This window comes from Takifugu rubripes, chromosome 17 (assembly GCF_901000725.2).
Source record: "Takifugu rubripes chromosome 17, fTakRub1.2, whole genome shotgun sequence".
NCBI classification, from domain to species: Eukaryota; Metazoa; Chordata; class Actinopteri; order Tetraodontiformes; family Tetraodontidae; genus Takifugu; species Takifugu rubripes.
In genome coordinates, this window is record NC_042301.1 from 4,768,960 (window position 1) to 4,790,224 (window position 21,265).

The 21,265-nt window shown below is 46.9% G+C and overlaps 2 protein-coding genes across 5 annotated transcripts; one reads left to right on the forward strand and one right to left on the reverse strand.

The window, feature by feature from the left end:
• Positions 1 to 2,347, forward strand: c17h19orf67 (chromosome 17 C19orf67 homolog). 2 transcript variants are annotated; one of them, XM_029850659.1, is made up of 8 exons: positions 1 to 132; positions 469 to 596; positions 771 to 954; positions 1,038 to 1,182; positions 1,341 to 1,441; positions 1,574 to 1,792; positions 1,864 to 2,013; positions 2,075 to 2,347. In XM_029850659.1, the coding sequence occupies exons 1-8, from the start codon at positions 65 to 67 to the stop codon at positions 2,190 to 2,192; spliced, it is 1,113 nt and encodes a 370-aa protein (XP_029706519.1). In that variant the 5' UTR covers positions 1 to 64; the 3' UTR covers positions 2,193 to 2,347. The 2 variants fall into 2 exon arrangements, with proteins under 2 accessions (XP_029706519.1, XP_029706520.1); XM_029850660.1 differs by having other exon boundaries at positions 54 to 156.
• Positions 2,348 to 2,386: 39 nt separating this feature from the next.
• On the reverse strand, positions 2,387 to 20,728 carry prr36a (proline rich 36a). 3 transcript variants are annotated; one of them, XM_029850644.1, is made up of 7 exons: positions 20,524 to 20,728; positions 12,927 to 13,568; positions 12,741 to 12,831; positions 9,783 to 9,961; positions 8,659 to 9,582; positions 6,346 to 8,574; positions 2,387 to 4,699 (listed from the first exon to the last, which is right to left on the reverse strand). In XM_029850644.1, exons 2-7 carry the CDS (start codon positions 13,477 to 13,479, stop codon positions 3,702 to 3,704), a joined length of 4,974 nt encoding a protein of 1,657 aa, XP_029706504.1. In that variant the 5' UTR covers positions 13,480 to 13,568; positions 20,524 to 20,728; the 3' UTR covers positions 2,387 to 3,701. The 3 variants fall into 3 exon arrangements, with proteins under 3 accessions (XP_029706504.1, XP_011610794.2, XP_029706503.1); XM_011612492.2 differs by having other exon boundaries at positions 6,346 to 9,582; positions 20,524 to 20,727; XM_029850643.1 differs by lacking the exon at positions 20,524 to 20,728 and adding an exon at positions 20,186 to 20,427 and having other exon boundaries at positions 6,346 to 9,582.
• Between the last annotated feature and the right edge of the window lie 537 nt (positions 20,729 to 21,265).

Genomic DNA, 21,265 nt, shown 5'->3' on the forward strand with positions numbered 1-21,265 from the left:
CTATAACATCTAGTTAAGTGGAGTATCGCAAAGGTTTTGGGGATCAACTTTGTGTCGTGCAAAAATGGAAACGCCTGATGGGTCACAAACACATGACCTTTCGGTGTCCCAACGCGCGCTGACGACTGAAAGGTAACTTGTTAGCTTAGCCGCTAGGTGCGTAACAATTTAATGTCTGTTACCGATAGAGAATATACATAAAAATAAATAAATCATGCAGGTGTTTTTTTTCCTTCGGACATAATCTCGACAGATTAAGTTATGAGAGTTTTAGGTGGTCGTTAGACCGCTAACTAACGGTTAGCTTCTTAGCGTTAGCCATCCGTTGAAAAAATTTCGTAATAGTTGCAAAATCTAAACGGACTATTTTGTGTAAACTGTCTTCCTATTCGTAGTATATGGTTATTGTTTGTTTTGTTTTCCGTTGACAATATAAAATATAAGTAAGAAAAGCGAAATTACCTACAGCTGGATGGCAGATAGCGAAGTTCCGACGGAGGTGGTTGAGAGCCTGGAGGCTGTCTTCGACAAGCTGGACCAGGAGCTGGACATGGCCAACCTGGACCACTGCTGCCATCTCGCAGAGGAAAGTTCTTGTATGTGTTTATTGTCCACTTTGATTTGGACAGCTAAAAGACGCGATCCCTCTATGCATTGACTCTCACTCGCTGTTTGATAACGGGATATTGAGGATTTCACGGTAACGATCGGTTTACTGGTAGATGTGACTGGTGTTTCTTATTGTTGGGTTTTATGTGTGGATGTGCCAGGCCTCGCCGAGCCGCCGTCGCCGACAGACGCCCCCCTGGCGCCGCCCCGCGGTGCTGCAGGCCTCCGCTGCCCTGACAGCGAGCAGCTCAGCAGCTGGACGGAGCGCATCCTTGTGGACGCTAAACTGGTGCTGCAGTCCTTCATGAGACAAGCAGATGACTTACAGGACCACCTGGTCAACAAGTAGATGCCCAGCTGTTCCCAAACACACATGCCAAGAGCGGTGCTCATTATGTCTTTACGTTTTCTGTGTTTTCCCCCTACAGCCATTCGTACGCTGACAGGGAAACTGTTGTTAACATAGTGCAACATTTCCTACAGTCCTGCCAGCCTTTCTTCAACAAGCTGGAAGCTGTGGCTCGGGACACAGCTTTTAAGTCCAACACTCTGCCCTACAATGTCTATACAATGGTAGTTTTTTTTTAAAAAGAAATAAAAGCAATGAATCATATTTTGCATGGACAGCAGTTCAGTTGCTCCTATTCAACTCCAGGAAGTATTAGCAGACAAACAGATAATTGTATTCAAAAATGCACTCAACATCTGTTTATTCCTTTTTGTGGCTGGAGTTTGTGGATGTCTCTCAGCAGCTGTGTGACAGGCTGAAGCAGCTGCTGTTGACCTGCGAAAGCTTTAATCTCCTCTCCTTGGCGGACAGCGATCCTCTCGGGTACACGGGGCCCTCCGCCCAGTTATTTTCTTTAACCTACGTCGAGTCACGCCCGTCCATTCTTAGGCCGATGCTGATGGCAGCATAATTGTTCTCTGCTGCTTGTCCTCACCCTTCTCTCCACCTTTCCAGCATTTCTCACTTCACCATTGGTCAGAGTGACGTTAGAGGGCTGAGACTGACCACGTTTGTGTACTGCAAGCCGGCGCCTTACCTCAGCCAGGTGAACACCGGCCTGTACAAGTGCATGCGCTGGAACGTGGAAATTCCCCGTGACAAACCGGCAATGAATGAAGTGGGGGATGGAAAGAGCTTGGAGTTAGATATGGAAAAGCTCCACCACACAGAGCAGTGAGTTTGGCCATCACATCCTCAGTCTCTTTTCCTCTTGCTTCCTCTCATATAACCACCATCTCGTGCAGTTACTTCCTGTGCTACGAAGATATCCTCAACCCAGCCACAGAAGCTCATAAATGCAGCCTGGACGTGGGTGGTGAATGGGTGAGGAAGTGGTCCATCGGCCTATGGAGCTGCTTCGAGCCAAACGCCACCACCGATGATATCGTCGACTGGTAAGATGGCACTGGATTGCGCAAGCGAGAGCAGGTTGTTTCATTTCCTGTGTCGTTTCAGGCTGCAGTGTCCCGTTCCTACAGCCAGCTTTCAGAAGGTGCTGATGCTGGACAAGGAGCCTTCCAGCTGGTACGCAACAGACTTGCTGCTGCAACTGTTCGGTATGAACCAGTCGTAGGAGGCGATGCGCCCTGTCCTAACAACGCCTTCCTTTGGCTTTAAGTTTAGCTGACAGTTAAGTTTAGTTGACACGTCTTCGGTGTTTTTCCTCACAGGCTGAGGTTTGTTTTGGATTTTGCACATATTGTTAAGTTTTATCTGACGTCTCAAACTACTTGGAAAAGTTTTGAAAGATTTTAAATACCTTGAAGTTGTTTTTTACAATATTTTTACTGCGTTGCAGGAAAAAGAAAAAGTTATTAAAAAAATTTATTTGCATGAAACATTGTAATGAAGTCATTACACACAACATATTACACTTAAAAAACAAGCAGTTTGAAACAATGTTTTCTTTGTGCTGCTGGGCTCCACAAAGAAAACTGCCCATTTACTTCATTTCTAATAAATTAATGTTTAAAATACAAGAATTTCGAATGGAGCTTGTCAGAAATTTCCTGGGTCAAAGGTCAAAAGTTGAGCACATCTTCAGACAGTGAAGAGACAGTTTATCGGTTCATTCGGCACTCATTAGAAATCTATACGCACCTCTATACTATACTACATCTCTAAAGTACAAAGTGATTTTAGTCTGTATTTAAATGTGCAGGTTCCTTTTTAACACAGACACCAATGAAAGCACCTTCCAGCTTTGGAGAAACGACACTGAAATAAAGACCGACAAAGGCGTACAGACGTAAAGCTTTACAGTACGAGCATCATAGTCCCTTTGCATCACGCAGTTAAGTGACTCCTGACCTTCACAGCAGTATCGGCAGCGACTCCCGTTTCACCTCTAACGTTTAACAATAAGCAGGCTTCAACCTGTAAACGCGACGCCATCGGTCGAAAGGGAGAGCGAAATGTCAGTGGATCTACACCTGTTGACCGTATGGAGACTAGCTTCAAGTAGTCTTTTATCTTTAGAAATGTCATCAAAAACAAGCGTACACAAAAATATAAACTCAGTGTCTGACTTCAGCAAAAAAAAGGAATTTTCAAAAATAGAACACCCGTTTTATAATCCAGCAGTGACCCCGTTTTAAAGCTGAATGTGCGATACCTTACAGTATATTCACCTTTTGAAACAATGCAGCAGGGGGTGTGTGCTAAATAATCCATAAGGATTAGAACATCTGAGGAGACAAAGGTGCAGAGTTCTCACCCCAAGCAGACAGCAGCAGGACACAGATCGTGCCCTGTAGTTGGAATTGAGACCGAAATCTCGTAGAAACAGAAAACTACTGAGTGCATTAAGGGTAAGAAAATGATATCCAGCGACACATTTAAGAATTAAATGCGAGGGCCAGTTTCTGAGTGAAAATGTTCAATTCCTGTAGTTTTTTTTTCCCTTTTCTTGGGCTAACCTCTATACCTGCTGCAGAGGTTAAGCTAAATGCCGGTGGGTTCTTTATTTTCACATTTAGGTTTCCTTTCAGTTTTGAAATGTGTGCGTGTGCATAAACTGAGCAGGCCTGCGTCGCGGCCCCAGGAGGGACGACGTCACAGATGCGGGTGCTCTCACGTTGCCTCAGTGATGCGTCTCCAGCTCCACCACCGTCCACTCCTCCTGTGGGGAACTCCCAGTGGTCTCTGGGGAGAAACTACTGACAGAGGTGACGGTGGCGGATGGGGGGGTGAGCGGAGGCAGCAGGCTGGGCCACAGGCTGCTCTCCAAGGGGCTCAGTGTTCCACCTGCACCTCCTGGCAACAGCAGCAGGGAGGAGCAGCCCTCTCGGTTCAGCAGAAGCGTTTGATTGATCAGCTGCTGGACAATGTCTACTTTCGTTCCCCAGTCCAGGTCGAGGGGTGGTGGCTGCTCTGGAGATTCAGGGGGACCTGAGGGGGAGCTGTCTCCATCTTGGGTTGAGTAATTGGGCGTCTCAGGGGAGTCTGGTGGAGGCGGAGTCGGGGAGAATGGGGACGTCTCTTCGCGTTTGTATCCAACTGACGTCCCACCCTCACTTCTGTCGGGTATCTCCGCATTTGCCGTCTTCTGCCTCGGCTCCTTATTGCTACTTCCGCCGTCACCCTCTTCATCGCTACTCTCTAGGGCTTCATAGATGGTGCAAAGGCCAGAGGAGGGGGACAGGAGGACAGTCTGGCCTTGATTCGCCTGCTGCAGCTCCTGTTGCCACTGCATTATTTGTTGTCTCTGTTTCAGCTCCTCTTGCTGCTGCTGCAGCTGCATCTCGAGGTCTCTCCTTTGTTTCATCTCCTCTTGCGTCATCTCCCGCACCTCTTCTTTATTCTCCTTTACTTTTTGACAGGCTTCCACTTTTTCCTTCCTCTCTTGCTCTGCCTCCTCCAGATTACAGCTCCGCTGCAGCTCCAGCAGCTGTTTCTGGTGTTGCTCCAGCCTGCAGAGCTGTGGGCTCAGTGCCTGCTGCCCAAGGCCCCTGGGTGGAAGGTCAGTACAGGGGAGTTTGGGCGAGTTGTCCGTAGCCCCACAGGCTCTTACAATGTCGCAGTGGTTTCTGGGGCATGCCGAGTGATCGGTACGGTGCGGGTGAGGTAGTGCTGTGAAGCCTGTATGTGAAAAGAAGCAGGAAGGAAGATTACAGTAGCGTGATGTTATGAAGGGCCAATGCAGCGGGTGGGGGCGGGGGCAGAAGTGCAGTGTGAGTTAAAGCAGATAGATGGGGGGGGGGGGGTGAAAACCGCAAAGCTGAGCGCAGACTTCTGCTGGCACTTTTGAACGCCAAACAACTGACACACTGAAGACGGAATCGTCTCAAGTCCAACTTGCTCATCATTCGCGTAAAAACAGCAGAAAATTGTGACCCTGTGTGAGGCGACTGGGGGTGGTGACTGTGGCATGGGTTAGAAAATTTGTGCAGAGAGCAAATGTGCAATTTAGACTCATTTCCCCTCCATTTTTACACTATGAAAAAAGAAAACTTTGTACAAATAAGCAGGCAACTTCCTGTATATGCAATCACTAGAGTGAAAACATCAAAGAGCTTAATGCAAACTTAAAAGTCAACTCCCCATCCCTGAATTGTTAGTCAACCAGTGACACATGCAAAAGCTCTCCATGCAAAACCACTTGGCTTAAGGTGGCCAGACATTTTAATTTGGGTGAAGCAACTCCCAAAGCCAAGCTCTCAGGCTGGCTACCTATAATCCCATCGCTGATGAATTGTGCCAGTGCCATGCACAACAATAAGTTCTCAGTTTAATTCTGCAAAAAAAATAAATAAATAAAGCAAAGAAGAGGTAAAACGGCAAACCACCCCCTGGTTGTGCAGTAGAATGAGAAGAGGTTCTTGTTGCTGGATGATAAGTCACTTCCTGTGGTGGCTGAAGTCACGGCTCTTTTTCCCCAGGCTGCGTCCTCGAAGTCGAGGCTGTTTATTGCATTTCAAGGCCGAACTTTATGTTCATGTACGGAGGCACAGACCTGAGCAACGCTCTGGGTCTATAATGCATAAAAGTTATTGCTCGATAAAACATCTTTTTTGTTGAGGTGGAGAAAGACTTCACCGTAAATTTCACTCCCAAACCCCTATTTCAATAAGGTTGTACAGTAAAGGGATACATCATGGTAAAAAAAATCTCTTTATTTAAAGTTTCAAGGGTCATTACTCCAAAAGATGTATAAACACATGTGGGGAAATAAGCTTTAATACAATTTAAAGTGCAAGAAGGAGGAATAAAGTGTGGTTGGGCATAAGAAAATTGCTAGTTTCATGACATACAAGAATGGGTCGAGCAAAAACATACAATGAAAAGAAATTTATCAGGTTGGCTGATAAAAAGTATTAGGATAAATACATAGAAAGATTTTACAGTTAATTTCCACACTTGGTTTTTTTATTTCCTTTCTTGTTTTCCCACAGAAACCAAATCCATACTAGATCAGGACAACTACACCCTTATGTTTTAGAAAACAGCAACTCGCATTAGGACTAAATAGTAGTAGCTATTGCACATACAGGAATTTAAGCCATATACTCAGCATGAAAGTGTTATAATCAGAAGCAACTGTTAATCGTGGTTGTTTCCTTTTGCTCTCTGTTTTCATTATTTTTTTTTTGTATTTTTTTTTTTTTACATTTACCTTTGATCAGGTCCACCCCCAGATATTTCAAGACAAACAGCAACAACACGAACTACAACTGTGAGAGGGGACGTGGCTAATGTTGTGGGGAAGGTGTTGCACTATACATTACCTGTAAAAGAGTTCTCAGTCTTTTCACAGATGGCAGAGTAATAGGGAGGCTGGATATCGTCGGCGGTTTCTCCTGGTAGCAGAAAAATGCCCGGCATTGATGAAGGGTCCAGCGCCTCCTTTGGACCCAGGTTGTCTCCACGGTCGGCCGACTCGTCTTCCTGCTTCCCACATTCGATGTACTGCTGCTCTGAAAGGCATGGCTCGTCCTGAGGCTGCAGGGCTTCGCCCGGTTTCTTGGCCTCGTCGGGGAGCTCTTCGAGGGAGAAGATCCCGGGGCTCTTGATGCAGCTCTCCCCTGTGGAATGGGCGTTGGAGTTTGAGGCCGTGGTAACCGTGTCAAAGCCGTAGGACGCCAGAGAAGTAGCAGAAGGTGGGGTGGTGTCCTCAACGGCACATTCCATGTCAGCCTCCTCCCCCTCCTCCACGGTGGACAGGCATCGCTGGGACGCGTGCTGTGCGTCGATGGCAGCGTGGCTGATTATTGGACCATCCGAGGAATCGACCAGCTGGGCCTCTCCCTCTGTGTCACTTGGCTCGTCCTCTGACGCAGAGGAAGACGAGGATGGGTTTGAAGCTGGAGCAGTTCCGGGCCCCCCTAGAACCTCATCAGCAGGCAGGGTCTCCGCTTCCTCATCTTCCTCTCCATCTCCATCTCTCCTCTCCATCTGAGCGACCAGGGCCTGGTAGTTCAGCTCAGGGTTTGATGAAAACACCCCAGCTTGTAGATCCTGGGGCTGTTCCTCGGGTGTGCTGCTTTTGCTGCTCAGGGTGCCGGACAGGGAGACTCTGGGGGCAAAGAGGGACTCTGGGGCTGCGTTGGATGTACCCACGTGTAAATGGGCCTCAAGATTTTGAGACTGATCTTGGTTGTCGGACGCAACGAACGATCCCAAGCCGAGTTCCAGCCAGGCTTGTGCAGGTGCCTGTGTCGGAGTCAATGAATCTGCTTGCCAGGTGTCTGCCGAGGAACTTTCTTCAGCTCGGTCCGCTTCCTGCACCTGCTGAGGGGGTTCCGCCCAAGGATTCGGCTGGTCCCACTGAGCAGCGGGAGCAGAAGGCAAGAGAGGAGGGGGGGGCGGGTGCTGGCCCACTCTATTCAAGTTATCCAGTCTTTCATCTTCAACAAAGTCATCTTCATCTGCATTCCCATAGCTCTCCAGACCGCTCTCCGTTATCCCCTCGCTAGCCATCTCTACGTCATCGTCGTCGTCGTCTTCAACGTCGTTGTCGTGTCTCTGTCTCGGTGGTTCATCTGCTCGCTCGGAACCAACGTCCATGTCACAGACACGGTCCTCGTCGTCATCTTCGTCCTCTTCAAAATCATTAACCGGGATGTCAGGGACCTTCTCAAAGTCGGGAGAACCTGCTGAGGCTCCCTCCATGTCAATGGCTCCTTTGAGACTGCCATCTCCAAGATCATCCGTGCTCTCTGTGCCCTCCAGGACACCCGGAGCACTTAATTCAGACGCACCCTGTTGACTGCCGCTAACCTCTTCAGAGTCCAGTTCAGAGAGCAAAGCGCCACCAGCTCTCCAAGCAGACCCTCCTACAGGCCCACCTGAGCCAGGGCGAGAATCCTCTGTGGGTTGGGTAGTTCCACTCATCTCGGACACGGATATCAGCTGACTTCCGTCCCTCTCTTCTTCATCCTCCTCCTCCTCCTCCTCATTTAGAGTGCATTGAGTAACTTTGTGTGGGGTGGTGTTTTCTGCCGTGTCCTGAGCCTCTGATGTAGACGGAGACTGTTCCGTCAACACCAGCTCCTGACTAAAGTCAGAGGGGTCGTGCGGGGATGGTGACACGAGCACGGCTGCTACAGGCTGATCCTGTTCCTGCATCATCATCAACGAAGCATCGCCCTGAAGGTGCTCCAGAACTTCAGAAGGTTGCGACAAAGCCGTCTCTATGGAACTTGGGGGAGCAGAAGGAGCAGGGCTGTGGCTTTGGGAAGTCTCTTCAGGTATCAGCTGTGGTGTGAGAACCTCTGTAGGGTGGGGGGCCTCCTCTGGCACAGTGGCAGTCAGGGACCACTCATGTGGTGTGGATTCTGGAGCGTCTGCTGCCATCTCTCCAGGAAGAGTTGCTTCTGGGGAAACTGTGTCTTGCACATAGGCATTAAGGGACAACTCTTCTGGTATGGATGATGGAGCTTCTGCTGCCACCTCTGCAGAAACAGTTGTTTCTGGGGCAACTATATCCGGCACAGAGGGAGTAAGGGACAATTCTTGTGTTATGGATTCTGGAGCTTCTTCTGCCATTTCTACAGGTATATTTGTTTCTGGGGCAACAGAGGCAGTAAGGGGCAATTTATGTGGTATGGATTCTGGAGCTTCTTCTGCCATTTCTACAGGTATATTTGTTTCTGGGGCAACAGAGGCAGTAAGGGGCAATTTATGTGGTATGGATTCTGGAGCTTCTGCTGCCATTTCTGCAGGTATATTTGTTTCTGGGGCAACAGAGGCAGTAAGGGGCAATTCCTGTGGTATGGGTTCTGGAGCTTCTGCTGCCATTTCTGCAGGTATATTTGTTTCTGGGGCAACAGAGGCAGTAAGGGGCAATTCCTGTGGTATGGGTTCCGGAGCTTCCGCCATTTCTGTGGCTACATTTTCTGCTAGGACAACTGCGTCTTGCACAGCGGCAGTAAGGAGCGATTCCTGTGGTATAGACGGTGGAGCTTCTCTTGCCATTTCTGCAGGGGTGTTTTCCTCTGGGGCAACTGTATCTGGCACAGAGGCAGCAAGGGGCGACTCTTGTGGAATGGATTCTGGAGGTTCTGATGCCATTTCTGCAGGAACAGTTGCTTCTGGGGCAGTTGCCAGTGGCACATCAGGAGGCCTCTGTATTTGCGCAGCAGGCCTGGTCATGTTTTTATACCCCGTCTTCTTTGTCGCAGTCAACGGTAAGACAGCCTGTGTGGGTTTGCTGCCACCTTTGGACTGAATGGTACTATTCTCAGATTTAGACACAGGGGATGCAGGTGGGGTTCGTCCAAGGGGTGGTTTGGTATTGGCAGGGAAACGAGCGGTGGTCGGCATTTTCTTTTTTGGAATAGCCTTATCAGTTTGATTTTGGGGTTGTGACACCTTAGGGTCTGATGCCTTTGGCACTGTGGACAATTTAGATGCCGAGTTGATTTTTGCGGGGGCTGTGGGCTTAGAGGTTTCTGGCTTTCTGGTCGCAGCAGCACCTCCTGTAGGTTTTTTAGCCGCTGCAGCAGAAAGTGGTCGACTGACATCTAGTACAAAGAGGGAAAAAACACCAATTTTCCAATGTGTTCACCATTTAGATTAAGAATTAATAAAACATGAATGAACCATCTGCAGTCCAGAGGTAATTTGTTGGTTTTTGTACAGTCAAAGTCACCATGATACAATATAAAGGCAAACTGAGGATACTGTCGGATAATATCAGCCAGAACAAAGAATAACGTCAAACCTTTCTTTGGAGGAGCAGTTTTAAGAGGCTGTGCCACCGCAGTCTTGCCAGTAGGAGGTGCTGTGGTCGCTCTGACAGTAGAAGTCTTGGGAGCCGAACTGGTCGGGGGCTTGGATGTCGCTGTGGTGGGCCTGGATGCTGCCGGTGCGGGTCGCGCTTTTGGGGGACCAGCAAGGGGCCTGCACAAAAGAAACATGGTGAGATGACTATCAAGGAACTGCCCAAAAGTTAACCCATAACTAACTCTATTTGTATCAACTTGTGGAACCCTCAAAACCCTAACCCAAAAATTATATATATATATATATCTATATATTTTAAATAGATATAACTAACTGCAAAATCACTGAGAAACGGGTGTGCATATAATAGATGTTCATTTCAGGCACTTGCAAAAAGGCCTGCATTTATTTCTGTCACCATATAAACACCCACTGCGCCTTTTTAAGTCAGATATTGTGAAATGTGATTTGGAGTTGAGAGGGAGAGAGACACACTCGTGCCTGCAGTCTAAACACTGCATGTGGGTGGTGGCTGGTGTTTGTTCTCGTCGTGTTAATATGGGTTAAATTCCATCCTGCAGAGTCAAAATCGATGCAAATAAATCTGTCAGAGGGAGGAAGAGGTTTTTAATGAACAACTGTGAGGTCTCTGACAGAGGTCAGTACCGGGGACAGGTCACTACTGCATTTAATTCTAGTCTAAGGACTGAATTATGACACCTAAAAATGTCTCTTTGGTCACGTCTGCAGATGTCAACCAACTAGAAACCACACCTGCTCCATCAATTTAGCACGGCTCCTGTTTTCTTCTGCTTCAAAAGAAAAGGCCACAGAAAGAACAGAACTCTTCAGTATCTTTCACTATACTGTCAATATCCACCCCTTCTTCCGCTTCTCTTAAAAAATAATATAAAAAAAAAAATTAAAAAAAGGCCCATCACTCCAAGGACATCTTCAAGGAAACTGATTGAATAAATACCATGTCTGACTTTTAGTCAAACCAGCTGCCTCAGTCCCTTCTGAGAGAAACTCTGGACTCCTACATTTTTTGGCACCCATTGTCACTAATAGTTGCCATGACTGTACTCTGGCTGGGAACAGACTAACAGGCTTTCAAATCTTGACCAACCTGAAAATGTAGGAGACCAATTATTTCAACCACCTCCAAATGTAGAACTGGTCTGAATGCACACTAGAGGGCTCGGTCGGACTGAGAGACCACTTCCTTGATGAATGAATCCGATTCAAAGCCGCAAATTTGCCTAATCAAACATGACCTCAGAAGATAAACAACTATGGGTGAAGTCCTGTTGCTCTGACTTGCTCTGGAATGGTAAAATAAACATATTGACACCACATAAACACGCACACACACTAAAAGATGAGGTGACTAATCGCCCAATGGGCTGCGTTGGAACCACGCCTCCCGACCGCCTGGAGGAGCAAATTCGGGCTCCGAATCTGGCCAAAAGCCCTCCATTGTGTTCCCAGCCTTGGGCAGATTATCCTGCTCCTTTGCAAGGCTGCAGGGGAGAATTGAGAATTCAACAGCACAACAGGGAAGTGAAGAGGAGAGCAGATAGACACACCCTGAAAGGATACAAAGCCAAACTCATCTTGACAGATGGTGGATATTTGAATATTTATAATCTCGGAGTTGGTGTCCACGTCGCCGACGTCCAACTGCAGAAATGAGTTGGCTCTGTAAGGCTGCTTAATGATGAATAAATCAGAAATAAGGGGACGACTAGATTTAAGACAGACTGAAAGCGGGGCCTGAGGAGATCTTGGCCCTGTGCCCAGGACCATCCCCGCACAGACAGCGGGACAGAGGGGGGTCTGGAAGAGGGGGAGGGGGGTGTACAAAGACTGCTCACAGCAAGGACTACGTCTCAGTGACAATGGCAGATTCAGCATCATTAAGACCCCCGTGAAACAGGTGCTGGCTTTTTCAACAGTTTTGGCTCAAATTCTAAACACGGGTCTTTTCTCGACGACTGTTGGGACAGTGATGAAACCCGTTCTTCAGCTGTTCAAGCAGGCATGTTTTCCTTCCTTTTAATATACAGTAAACATGCAAAACAAACACACCGAAACAGCGCTTGATAGTGTTGCTACAGTCCACACCTTCCTGCCTTATCCACCATATCCGACCCATCTCTTTATTACATCTGCAGCCAGTGTGCTGGCGTCCATTTCATTATATGGCCTAAGTGGCCCCAGTTAACTCCCTTTTTTTTTTCTTCAGGTTCTCTACAGGCACCATAAGACTTCCAGTACTCCTGATTTTCTGCACTCTGGATCAGAAGAGTGAAAACAGACCTGGATATGGGTGACTCTTCCTGTGTGGGTGTCGGGGTGACGCAACTGCTGCTCCGGCAATAGCAAGATGGGAGTTAAGCAGGGGGGGGTTTTCCCCCAATCAATATCAGATTTCAGATCAAATGAGCTGCTGCTGCCCAGTTCAGGCCCTGTCCACTCCATTATCTCAGTAGGAGAGGGGTCATGAGTGCAGTCAATAGCTCTCTGCCCTGGGGGGGATTAGAGCCACTTTCTGCAGTGTAACATTTGGAACAAAGCGGTAATTCTTCATTGTCACCATGTCTGTTAAGGTCCTTGTCTCCGATTACTTCTGTTAGACTGACTCACGGTTTTAAACTGAAATTTGTCTCAGCGATGACCCGAAGACCACAATGGATGCGGTTGTCTACCCACTGCTCTTTCAGGGGGTAAGAAAGAGACACACCCCCATCGTTCAGTTATTCAGGGGAATTACAAAGTTCTGATCTAAGAGACAGGAATCTGCACGGACCAAATGATGTCATCTGGAAAACGGCGTTACAAAGACAGTATTACGAGCAGTATAATAAAAGAGAATTCCCAAGTGTACGGCTGACAGTTTTAGTTGCCACACAGCATCGTTGCTACTATACTCCCCGTTGTCTGGCACACATACTTGCTGGTCTTTGAAGAGGCAGCCACACCAGCCTTTGCTGCGGTTGAACTGTTGGGTTTCGGGGCGGAAGATGCTGCCGGTCTGCTGGAAGCTGGAGGAGAAGGGAACAGAGGCAGCGTGACATTTATTCATTTTAAAAGTAAGGAATATCGTACACACAAACACGGCCAAATGACTGGTATTTACTTGTAGTTTTGGGTCTAGGATTTTCGGAGCCTGGTCTCATCTTGGCGGCTCCATTAACTGCTGCTTGTTTGGTACCGTTTGTTATGGGGGAAGCAGGAACCGCCGCGGTCCTGCTCTGTCCAACTGGCTTCTTCTCAGGCACTTTAGTTTGGGTCTTGACTGCAGGGGTGACGGCTGCTACGCCCATCGGTCTTTTAGGAACAGCCCCAGCTGCTAATGAGGATTTTGCAGCTGTTGTCGTTTTTCTCGCCGGAGCACTGTTGAGCGCCTTGACGTCGTTGACGCCGCGCTGAGGAGCAGCGCCAGGCCGTGAGTTATTTGCAGAAGCCCCCGTAGATTTCGCCATGGGCTTATTTAAAGCAACTTTCGGCTTGGTTTTGGGATCTGCTGCCAGCGGCTTGCCATTAGCCTTCAGATTAGTAGCGGGTGCCGCATCATTTGCAGGTTCTGGTTGTGATGGCGCTTGCTCCAATGCAGCTTCCTCAGTTGAAGAGGGATCTGGTACAGCTTCAATGGGTTCTGTGGTTTCCATGGCATCCCCATCCGATTTCATTCCCTCCTCAAGTATCGATATGGACGTTCCTCACAAGAGAAAGTGGCTCGCTGTCCGACCAGATAGCAGTTCCTCTGACTTTTGACACCCTGTAAAGAGACCAAAACAGACAATAAGAGTTTTGAAATAAAGTTTTTACATGCTTGTGACACAACTGTACACTGCTGCAAGTCCAATGGGAAAAAAAAATGCCACTGTCAACAAAAGGAAATGCTATTTACAGTAAGGGGCCACAGAAGAATTTGGAGGGGGAATCTAATAAAGAGGAAGTCGACAGTGGGAGAAGGCAAACAATTTAGTCAATGTGCTGGGCTGAACATGAGAGTCTGTGGCATGGAGACAAGGTAAAATTAAATATGGACCAATTGTGAATGTACTGGGAGGTTTCCAACATCCTACAGTGGAAAGAGGAAGGAAGTGGAAAATTGTGTCCAGCAGTTAATCGTGTCATCGTGTGTTTGTATATTTAATATTTGTGGGTATCAAGCTTCTCATTGATTGCACAAAGCATAAATGTATCAGAAGCTGCAAGGATGTGGAATCTCTAAACAATCCTCTTCTTTAATTATACCTAGTAAAGACATCCTTGCTTCTCTCTAAAATTCACCTCATTAAAATACAATTGGAAGCTTTTTCAAGGTCTTAAAAATCAATTGGGGAAGGGAGTATCAGAGAAAAAAAAATTGCACCTCATCTCTGCCTCGTCAATTAGCTAATGTGGAGGGCAGAGGAGATCCATTAGAAATAGAATTGATACAAATGGGAACCATCTCAAGCCATTAGGGAATCGGTAAACAAGACAACGCTCAAGTTCAGCTATTCTGTGGCAGTGAAAACGCAGGAGGAAGATAGAACGAGCGGTGCGCGGCACTAAACCGAAACACATTTCTCCTGTGATGATCCCCTTCAGGGGGAGAAAGATCATCATATTTGAACTGGCTTCACAGAGGAAATGAATGGATCAATGCTTTTCCCATCCAAACATGCAAAGTGGACAGGATTGTTTAATTATTCAGGGGTTCCTAGTCCAGTACCACGGCCAGGTTGCCTATCCCCCCCCCCACCGATCGTATTTAAATCCATTAGCCGCTATACGCTTACATTACGACGTCTGCAAACAAAACCCAGACACGCTTTTAATACAGCCAAGAGAGGAAAGGTCGACCCCGTGTGATGAAATACAAAATGGCCTCTGTTGTCTGGCCTTAGTGCACATTTGCAGTAAAATTCACCGCGAGGATAAGATTGCAGGTCTCCAGAGAAGAACTGCAATGTGGGGCAGGTTGCAAGTGTAAACGTTGGCGGAAGATCGACGCAGGCCGGAGCAGCAGCAGTACAAGCTGCTTCGCCAAAATGGGAAAAGAGTCTGTCGTTGTCAAACTGTTTAAAGGGAATCTGTCTAGACAGAACAAACCCAGTGGCCTCTGTGCTATTTTCTTCTACATCTAATACTGAAAGATGCCCACGTGCATCATTAAAGCCATCTTGAGGCAGTGCAAATACATCCACCGATCTCATCTCCTGGTTTCTCCCTGTGGCTGACAAAATGGGTCACTTTTAATACCCAGGCTACCGCTGGCGAAGGGGGATTTAGCCGAATTAAGTGTGCCCCGTGTGTTTAGGAATGTGCCATGGAGACCGAGTTAGATGGGGTTACAAAACAATGACTTAATGATAATGATATTCATTACGGCACAAGATGATTTTAACAGCCTCATCTTGAGCAAACCCGTCTGACACCATCGGTTACTGAATTTTTTCCACATTTAAGGACGCACCGGCGTTGGACATCATTCAAGTTGGCTTTCATAGTTTCAACCCACTTAAGTTGATGCTCAAGTTTGTTTTTTTTTGAAAATTTTTACCCATGTTGCATCTGTTCCAGGGTGACTAACGCGAGAAAATGCAAGCCGGAAGAATTCAAGAGCACATCTAACCCATCTACATTCCAGCTCTGCCCCCGCCTCTTAGCGACAGCTGGTTGTATCCGTTTATCTGCATGTGTGAGGCGAGGCAGAGCACATTTCTGAGCAAAACACCCGCAAAAACATTCATTTGCGCATTCAAGTCTGCAGGAGTGAATAGGTGTGAGTCTACATGCTCCCGGAAAAGAATGAAATAATTGGACACGTACTTCCTTTAAGTGCACAACCCTTCCTACAGCCACACCTGTAACAAACTACAGATGACCCGGGTTAACGTGAGGTCTGGAAGAGTTCAGCAGACAGGAAGACTGAATTTCTAAACATGAAGGCTCTTGGTTGGTTCACTTTCTTTGCTCTGACACAGAATGTATTTACACAAGGAAAAAGGGAAACCAAAAGTGAGCATGTGTGCTCCCTCCCTCCCCAACCGTTTTTGGGAGCCGAAAAGGACTTTACGCCAAGCTCAAAGTCTCAAAAGTAAGTCATTGGAAACTGAAATGGGAGGCGCTTTGTGCGTGAAGATGTGCTCCTCCATTTTACCATACAAGGCAGTGGTGTCATTTTATGCTGAATCAACAAGTGTTGGCTTCATTGAAATATGGGCCTTACCTATCACACTTTAATGCTCCCCCCCTCAATTCTGTTATAAACTTTACCACAGATCTGGGCCGAGCTGTAGCCCAGAATGGGTTTTTAAATGAGTTTTCCTTGACAATTCTTACAGCGACTCTGCAAAAGTTGTTGTGAATATGCACTCCTGAAGGATAAGGAATAAGGATGTGAGGTTACCTGCTCCTCCTGACAGCACACTGCATTATGGGATATGTAGTAATTCTAACTAATATAATTACCATTGCTAAACATTTCTCCACCTTTAATGTGATGAGCCCACTCTGGAAAGTGCAGCAGGTTGGCTGAGTGAGGCCGTTTTAATCCATGTACAGCCGCAAAAACACAACATACAGTTGTGCTTCTTTTCCTTTGCAATATCAGATTTTCTTTAACGGATGACTGAGCAGCAGGAAGCCATCAATAGGAAGGATGACGCATACACCCACAACTGTTAAGCCTCAATGGTTTTTACTGCCTGGCTTTTCTTTATCTGTCCAATTGCTGCATACAACACTTGACAAGCCAAGGCTGAAAGCTTATCATGACCAAACAACTATGCCACATTACACACACACACACACACACACAGAGTTTCAGTCTCTCACCAAAACTGAACAATAGGTTTTACTAATGATTTCACCGATTTAACAAACACAATGGTCAGAAAAAACAATATAAGGCAAAGTTTGCTTACTTAGCGTTTGCCAGGTGGCAGTAAGCTGCTTGATAAGGCCATTAAGAGCAGGCGGGTAAAACTGTGGCCTCATGCTAAGTGGTCTAAGCCAGTTACCCTGAAAGGAGGTAAAACTGGACAGACTCATAGCAACTGGCAGTAGCCAAGCCCAAAAGGCTGCAGGAAAATGGGCTACAAGCTGTTCTGACCGGAAATTCTGGCATCACATTCTCCAAATGAGAACAGTCAGGCCAAGATTGCGGCAGTGGCGGCGTGGCATTAACAACCAAAGATGAGCAATCGGCATAGATGTATTTAGGTCTGTTCAACTACAATAAATGCCCGTAAGTGTTTGCATGCGTGAGTGAACGCTATGGTTTCACAGTGGGGGGCAGGCAGAAAACCCCCATTGTCTGCGCGCTGCACCGTGAAACGTGGGGGTGGATTTCAACCGGATTAAATTGTGCAACCAGACAGAAGCAACTGAGAGGGGGAAACCTCCCCCTAAGTACACAGAAATCCTAATTATACTACAGTGGGAAAGTATTTACGAAAAAGTAAAGCCAAAAGAGTCCAACAGCCTCGAGGCGCTTTGCATTATTAATCCGTCATTTCCTGAAAATTGACACTTTGCAACAATAAACCTTACATAGTGGCTAAATACACCCAAGTTGGATCCATAGTAGCACATAGGTTCCGTGTAGTTCCCTATTTACTTTAGCTGCGTCCTGATCGATGCTTGTGGAAATTCCCTGAGGCAGACATGCAGCCGACCAGGTCTACAACTTTCCCACATACCAAAGATTCCCATTTTATGATAACAGCCAGAACGAGTCCGATTCACCACACAGGGTCCAAGATCCATGTTTCAGATGCTTAATGACAGTGTAATGTGGATGTTTAGGCCAGTTGACACTCGCAGGGTGTTTATGGGACACATGAACGCCAAGGTTAAAAGTATCCCATCAGACTACTTCGCGGAAGTAAGAACTTTACAGCTCAAATCAAATTATTTTTCTACACCACCAGCTGTAACAGACCACCAGCTAAATGATTATGCGGAGAAAGAACCAGTCAATACAGTACTGGCCAGCCTGAGGGCCAGATTAGCTTCTATGCCACTGATTGAGCGGGGTGAACTCAGGCCAGATGGACACTGATCCCACAACACCGATGGCGTCGGAGTAACCGAGCACACAAAACTGACTCACCCAGATAAACAGGAGGCACAAATTACATGTCATTTAAGACCATAGCCAAGAGTCATTCAGTAAATTTAAAAGCCTAGGAGGCTGGAAAGCTTTGACTTAAACAAACAGGCCAATTGTCTGACCTCCCAACTGTGGAGCAACAGCATTATTTGGCAGAAGGCGCCATTTGAATGGAAAACTTGAATGGAATCACATTGATGAGAGCTGAAGCATATCATCAATGCAACCCACAACCAGGCGGTCGGGAGCGACACCGGAGCTGCACACCCAACCTGAAGCACGAGGATGACAACAGAGATTCAATTTCACCCGTAACGGTTGCAGCGAGACGGGCGGGGATGAAGTTTCCGTGGGTGTGAGCTCCATTCCGACACTATTTGTGCCTTTGCCAACCAGCCGGGCATCCGTGTAGGTGCAAAAGCTGTCGGCGACGCAACAGCCATGCGGAACGTTCAGCTGCTCAGCTGAGCTCTCACGCATGTGATGTGGGATAGAGTCCCCTGGCAATGGAAGGCCTGGGTAGCTTTAAATAAGAAGCACTGCTAGCCCTCAGTTCAATCTATTAAGTGATACATTGATACCCTAAACCCAGTATTCATTATGTACGAACGCATCTTGTTTCTACGGAACGTTAATGCGGCCGGCGTCCTCCGAAGTACTTGTGAAAGAGCCTTTTGTAGCCTTGAAATAGGACAGAACATCAGCAGTGCTACAATATGCTAGAGGCATGTGGGGGGGGGGGGGGTGGAGTGAAACAATTAAAGACATTGTTTCACACTCAGGTTGTGACAAAAACCGCTCACACGCCCGCCACGCCAGACAGCATTCTCCAACTGAGGCTAGCTCACCCACCAACGTCAACCACACCCAAAACATCACCGTGGTCTCTGAAATATTAAAGATGACAGAGAGAGGGGACATTTGAAAGAAGTGACAATTTGCTCCTTTGTCAGCAGCAACCATATCTTTGTGCGCAGCAACGTTAGCATTAACTCAAATGAGCTCATACTCAGCGATAATGCCGCGCAAACATTTTCTGATTACTCCGAATGAACTCTTAATGAGATCAAGGCTTATTCTAATGGGGACATGTGGAGCATGCAGATTTCTCTTGCATTACGGCAGCACGTGAACGCCTGTCGCAATCCTCGCTATCCGCTTTTCACAGCTTTTAGTGAACTGGGCCAATTTTTTCCCAGACTCAAAACAACTGGTATTTCTGGGCCACTATGTCACATTCAGAAAAAGCACGAAACACCGGGACATTATTGCACATCCTCCGTTTATTCTCAACATCTTGTCTGGTGTATGACCTGCAGCCACTCATAAAGCAGAAAAACACTGTATTCAGAGTAAGGTCAGAGTGGCCATAATGCAGGGTTTTTAATCATCTTAAAAGGAGCTACACGCAAGAAATTTAATTAAAGTAATCATCAAATGGCCACCCGTCCAGACATTAAGAAACCACATTAATTTCAAATACTTACACCAATCACAGCAGTAGTCCAGCCAAAATAATCTCATTGCCCTAAATAATGTTGATGTCATTTTGTGTTCCACCAATCTAACCAGTCAGGAAGTCAGTAGGCATCCTGGTTGCCTGTTACCACTGACTTCAGTCAACCTGATCTAACCTAGGTATGACAGCCGAATACATCATGACAAAGTTAGAAACAAAAGGATCCACACAAAAGTCGCCTCTGGAAGATTTCGACAGCAGAAGGTGTAACAGAACATGAACGATGCCAACATTGCTAATTTTCTCCTGGACCGGCAGGACAGCTAAGGTTGGCTAAATAAACTCTACCTGAAGAATAATCAGCAGATGATAATCTTACAGTGCACAAACTCAATGGCAACCTCTGGGGTGGAGGGTTGGGGAGGTAACCGCGCTCTAAATTAGTTTGAATGTAATTGCAATCCCAGTTTGGGCCACAAACCTACATGTAGCTTTTGAAAATATTGGCCCAAACTAGTTCCTTTTGACTAGAAAATGGAAGTGATTATACAGCAGCTCAATAGCTCGAATAAGGCTTATAAACGCAATGGTTTTTGGAGATCACACACACCCATCATTATAAAAGTGTGCCTGTGCCAGGGAGGTGTTGGCGGTCAGAGAAGATATTTTTATAGCAGCAGTTTTATGAGCTTTTGAAAGCCCCGAGTCGAGATACAATAACGCCATTTGTCTCCGGGAACGAAAAAGCTGAATCCCCCGGGTCAGCAAAAGGCCCGGTGTCGCCTTAAGAACAATAGACAAGTCCGTTGTGGAAATTTTACTTAACAGAACACGAAGACGAAAAAACCGAATTAAGCCCGATACTCCGAACAATAGAGCGGCTTCGGCCAATGGACGCCCGGCTGCAGAGGAAGCGGGTATCGGTGCAAAACCTCCAGTCGCGTAGAAATCCCCACCCAGCCTTTGGGTACCATGCTAGCGCTACACTCCCATCATCATCATCATCGTCGTCGTCGTCGTCGATCAGCCACACCGCAATTCGCACAAAAACCCGCCTCGGAGGGCGACTTTCCGAGCATAAATCGACGCGCGGAATCGAGCGCCAAAAGAATCGAATCCGAAAGGAATTTAAAAAAAATAATAACTACGACATATTCCACCTACCTCGCAACTCTGCTGTTCGGTGTTTCTTCGTCGCCCTCCGCGTCCTTCCCTCCACGTTTGAGGAGGCGGCAGCGGCGGCGCGCGGCGGTGATAAAAGAAAATGCAGATTAAAGCCCGGCGGCGGACCAATGAGAGGCCAGAGAGCGGAGCTTAGTCAAAGAAGCTTGGACGTTAAACGCAAACAAGCGGGAGTTGTTGTCGAGTCTGAACAATGACAACAACAATAATAATACTGCTGTGGGAACCATGTGACCTAGAAGCGGCGCGTTCGTCGAAATGCGTTTTATACTCCACGTTACCGGAAGTAGTTCTCACATCACATTTTGAGTCTTTTTACTCGTGTTCCTGAAGTGCTCACATGAACTGAAGTCTCGAAGTTTCGGGATTTTATCACCATTATTGTAGCTTGAGGCACAACAAACACGGGAATGAATACAGTCACCACAAAGTTTAGATAAATATCATGGCAATCAATTGTTGGTGGATTTCATGTAGACTTAGGTCTCAGTCAAGCTTAAGCAAAATTAATGTCAAATATGAATGCCCCCCACCCAAACACACTCTGCTAATTGAAGAAAATAGTGATTTCTTTTTAAAATTTCACCCTTATTTTACCAGCTTCTGGTGACCTGGTAAGAGGACTTCAGCCTTTATCATTTCACCCACATATTTTTTAATTTTGGCTCAACTGAAACATGTGTGCGGTAGTCTTCTTTACTCACTAGCACACTAGTCTCTCTGT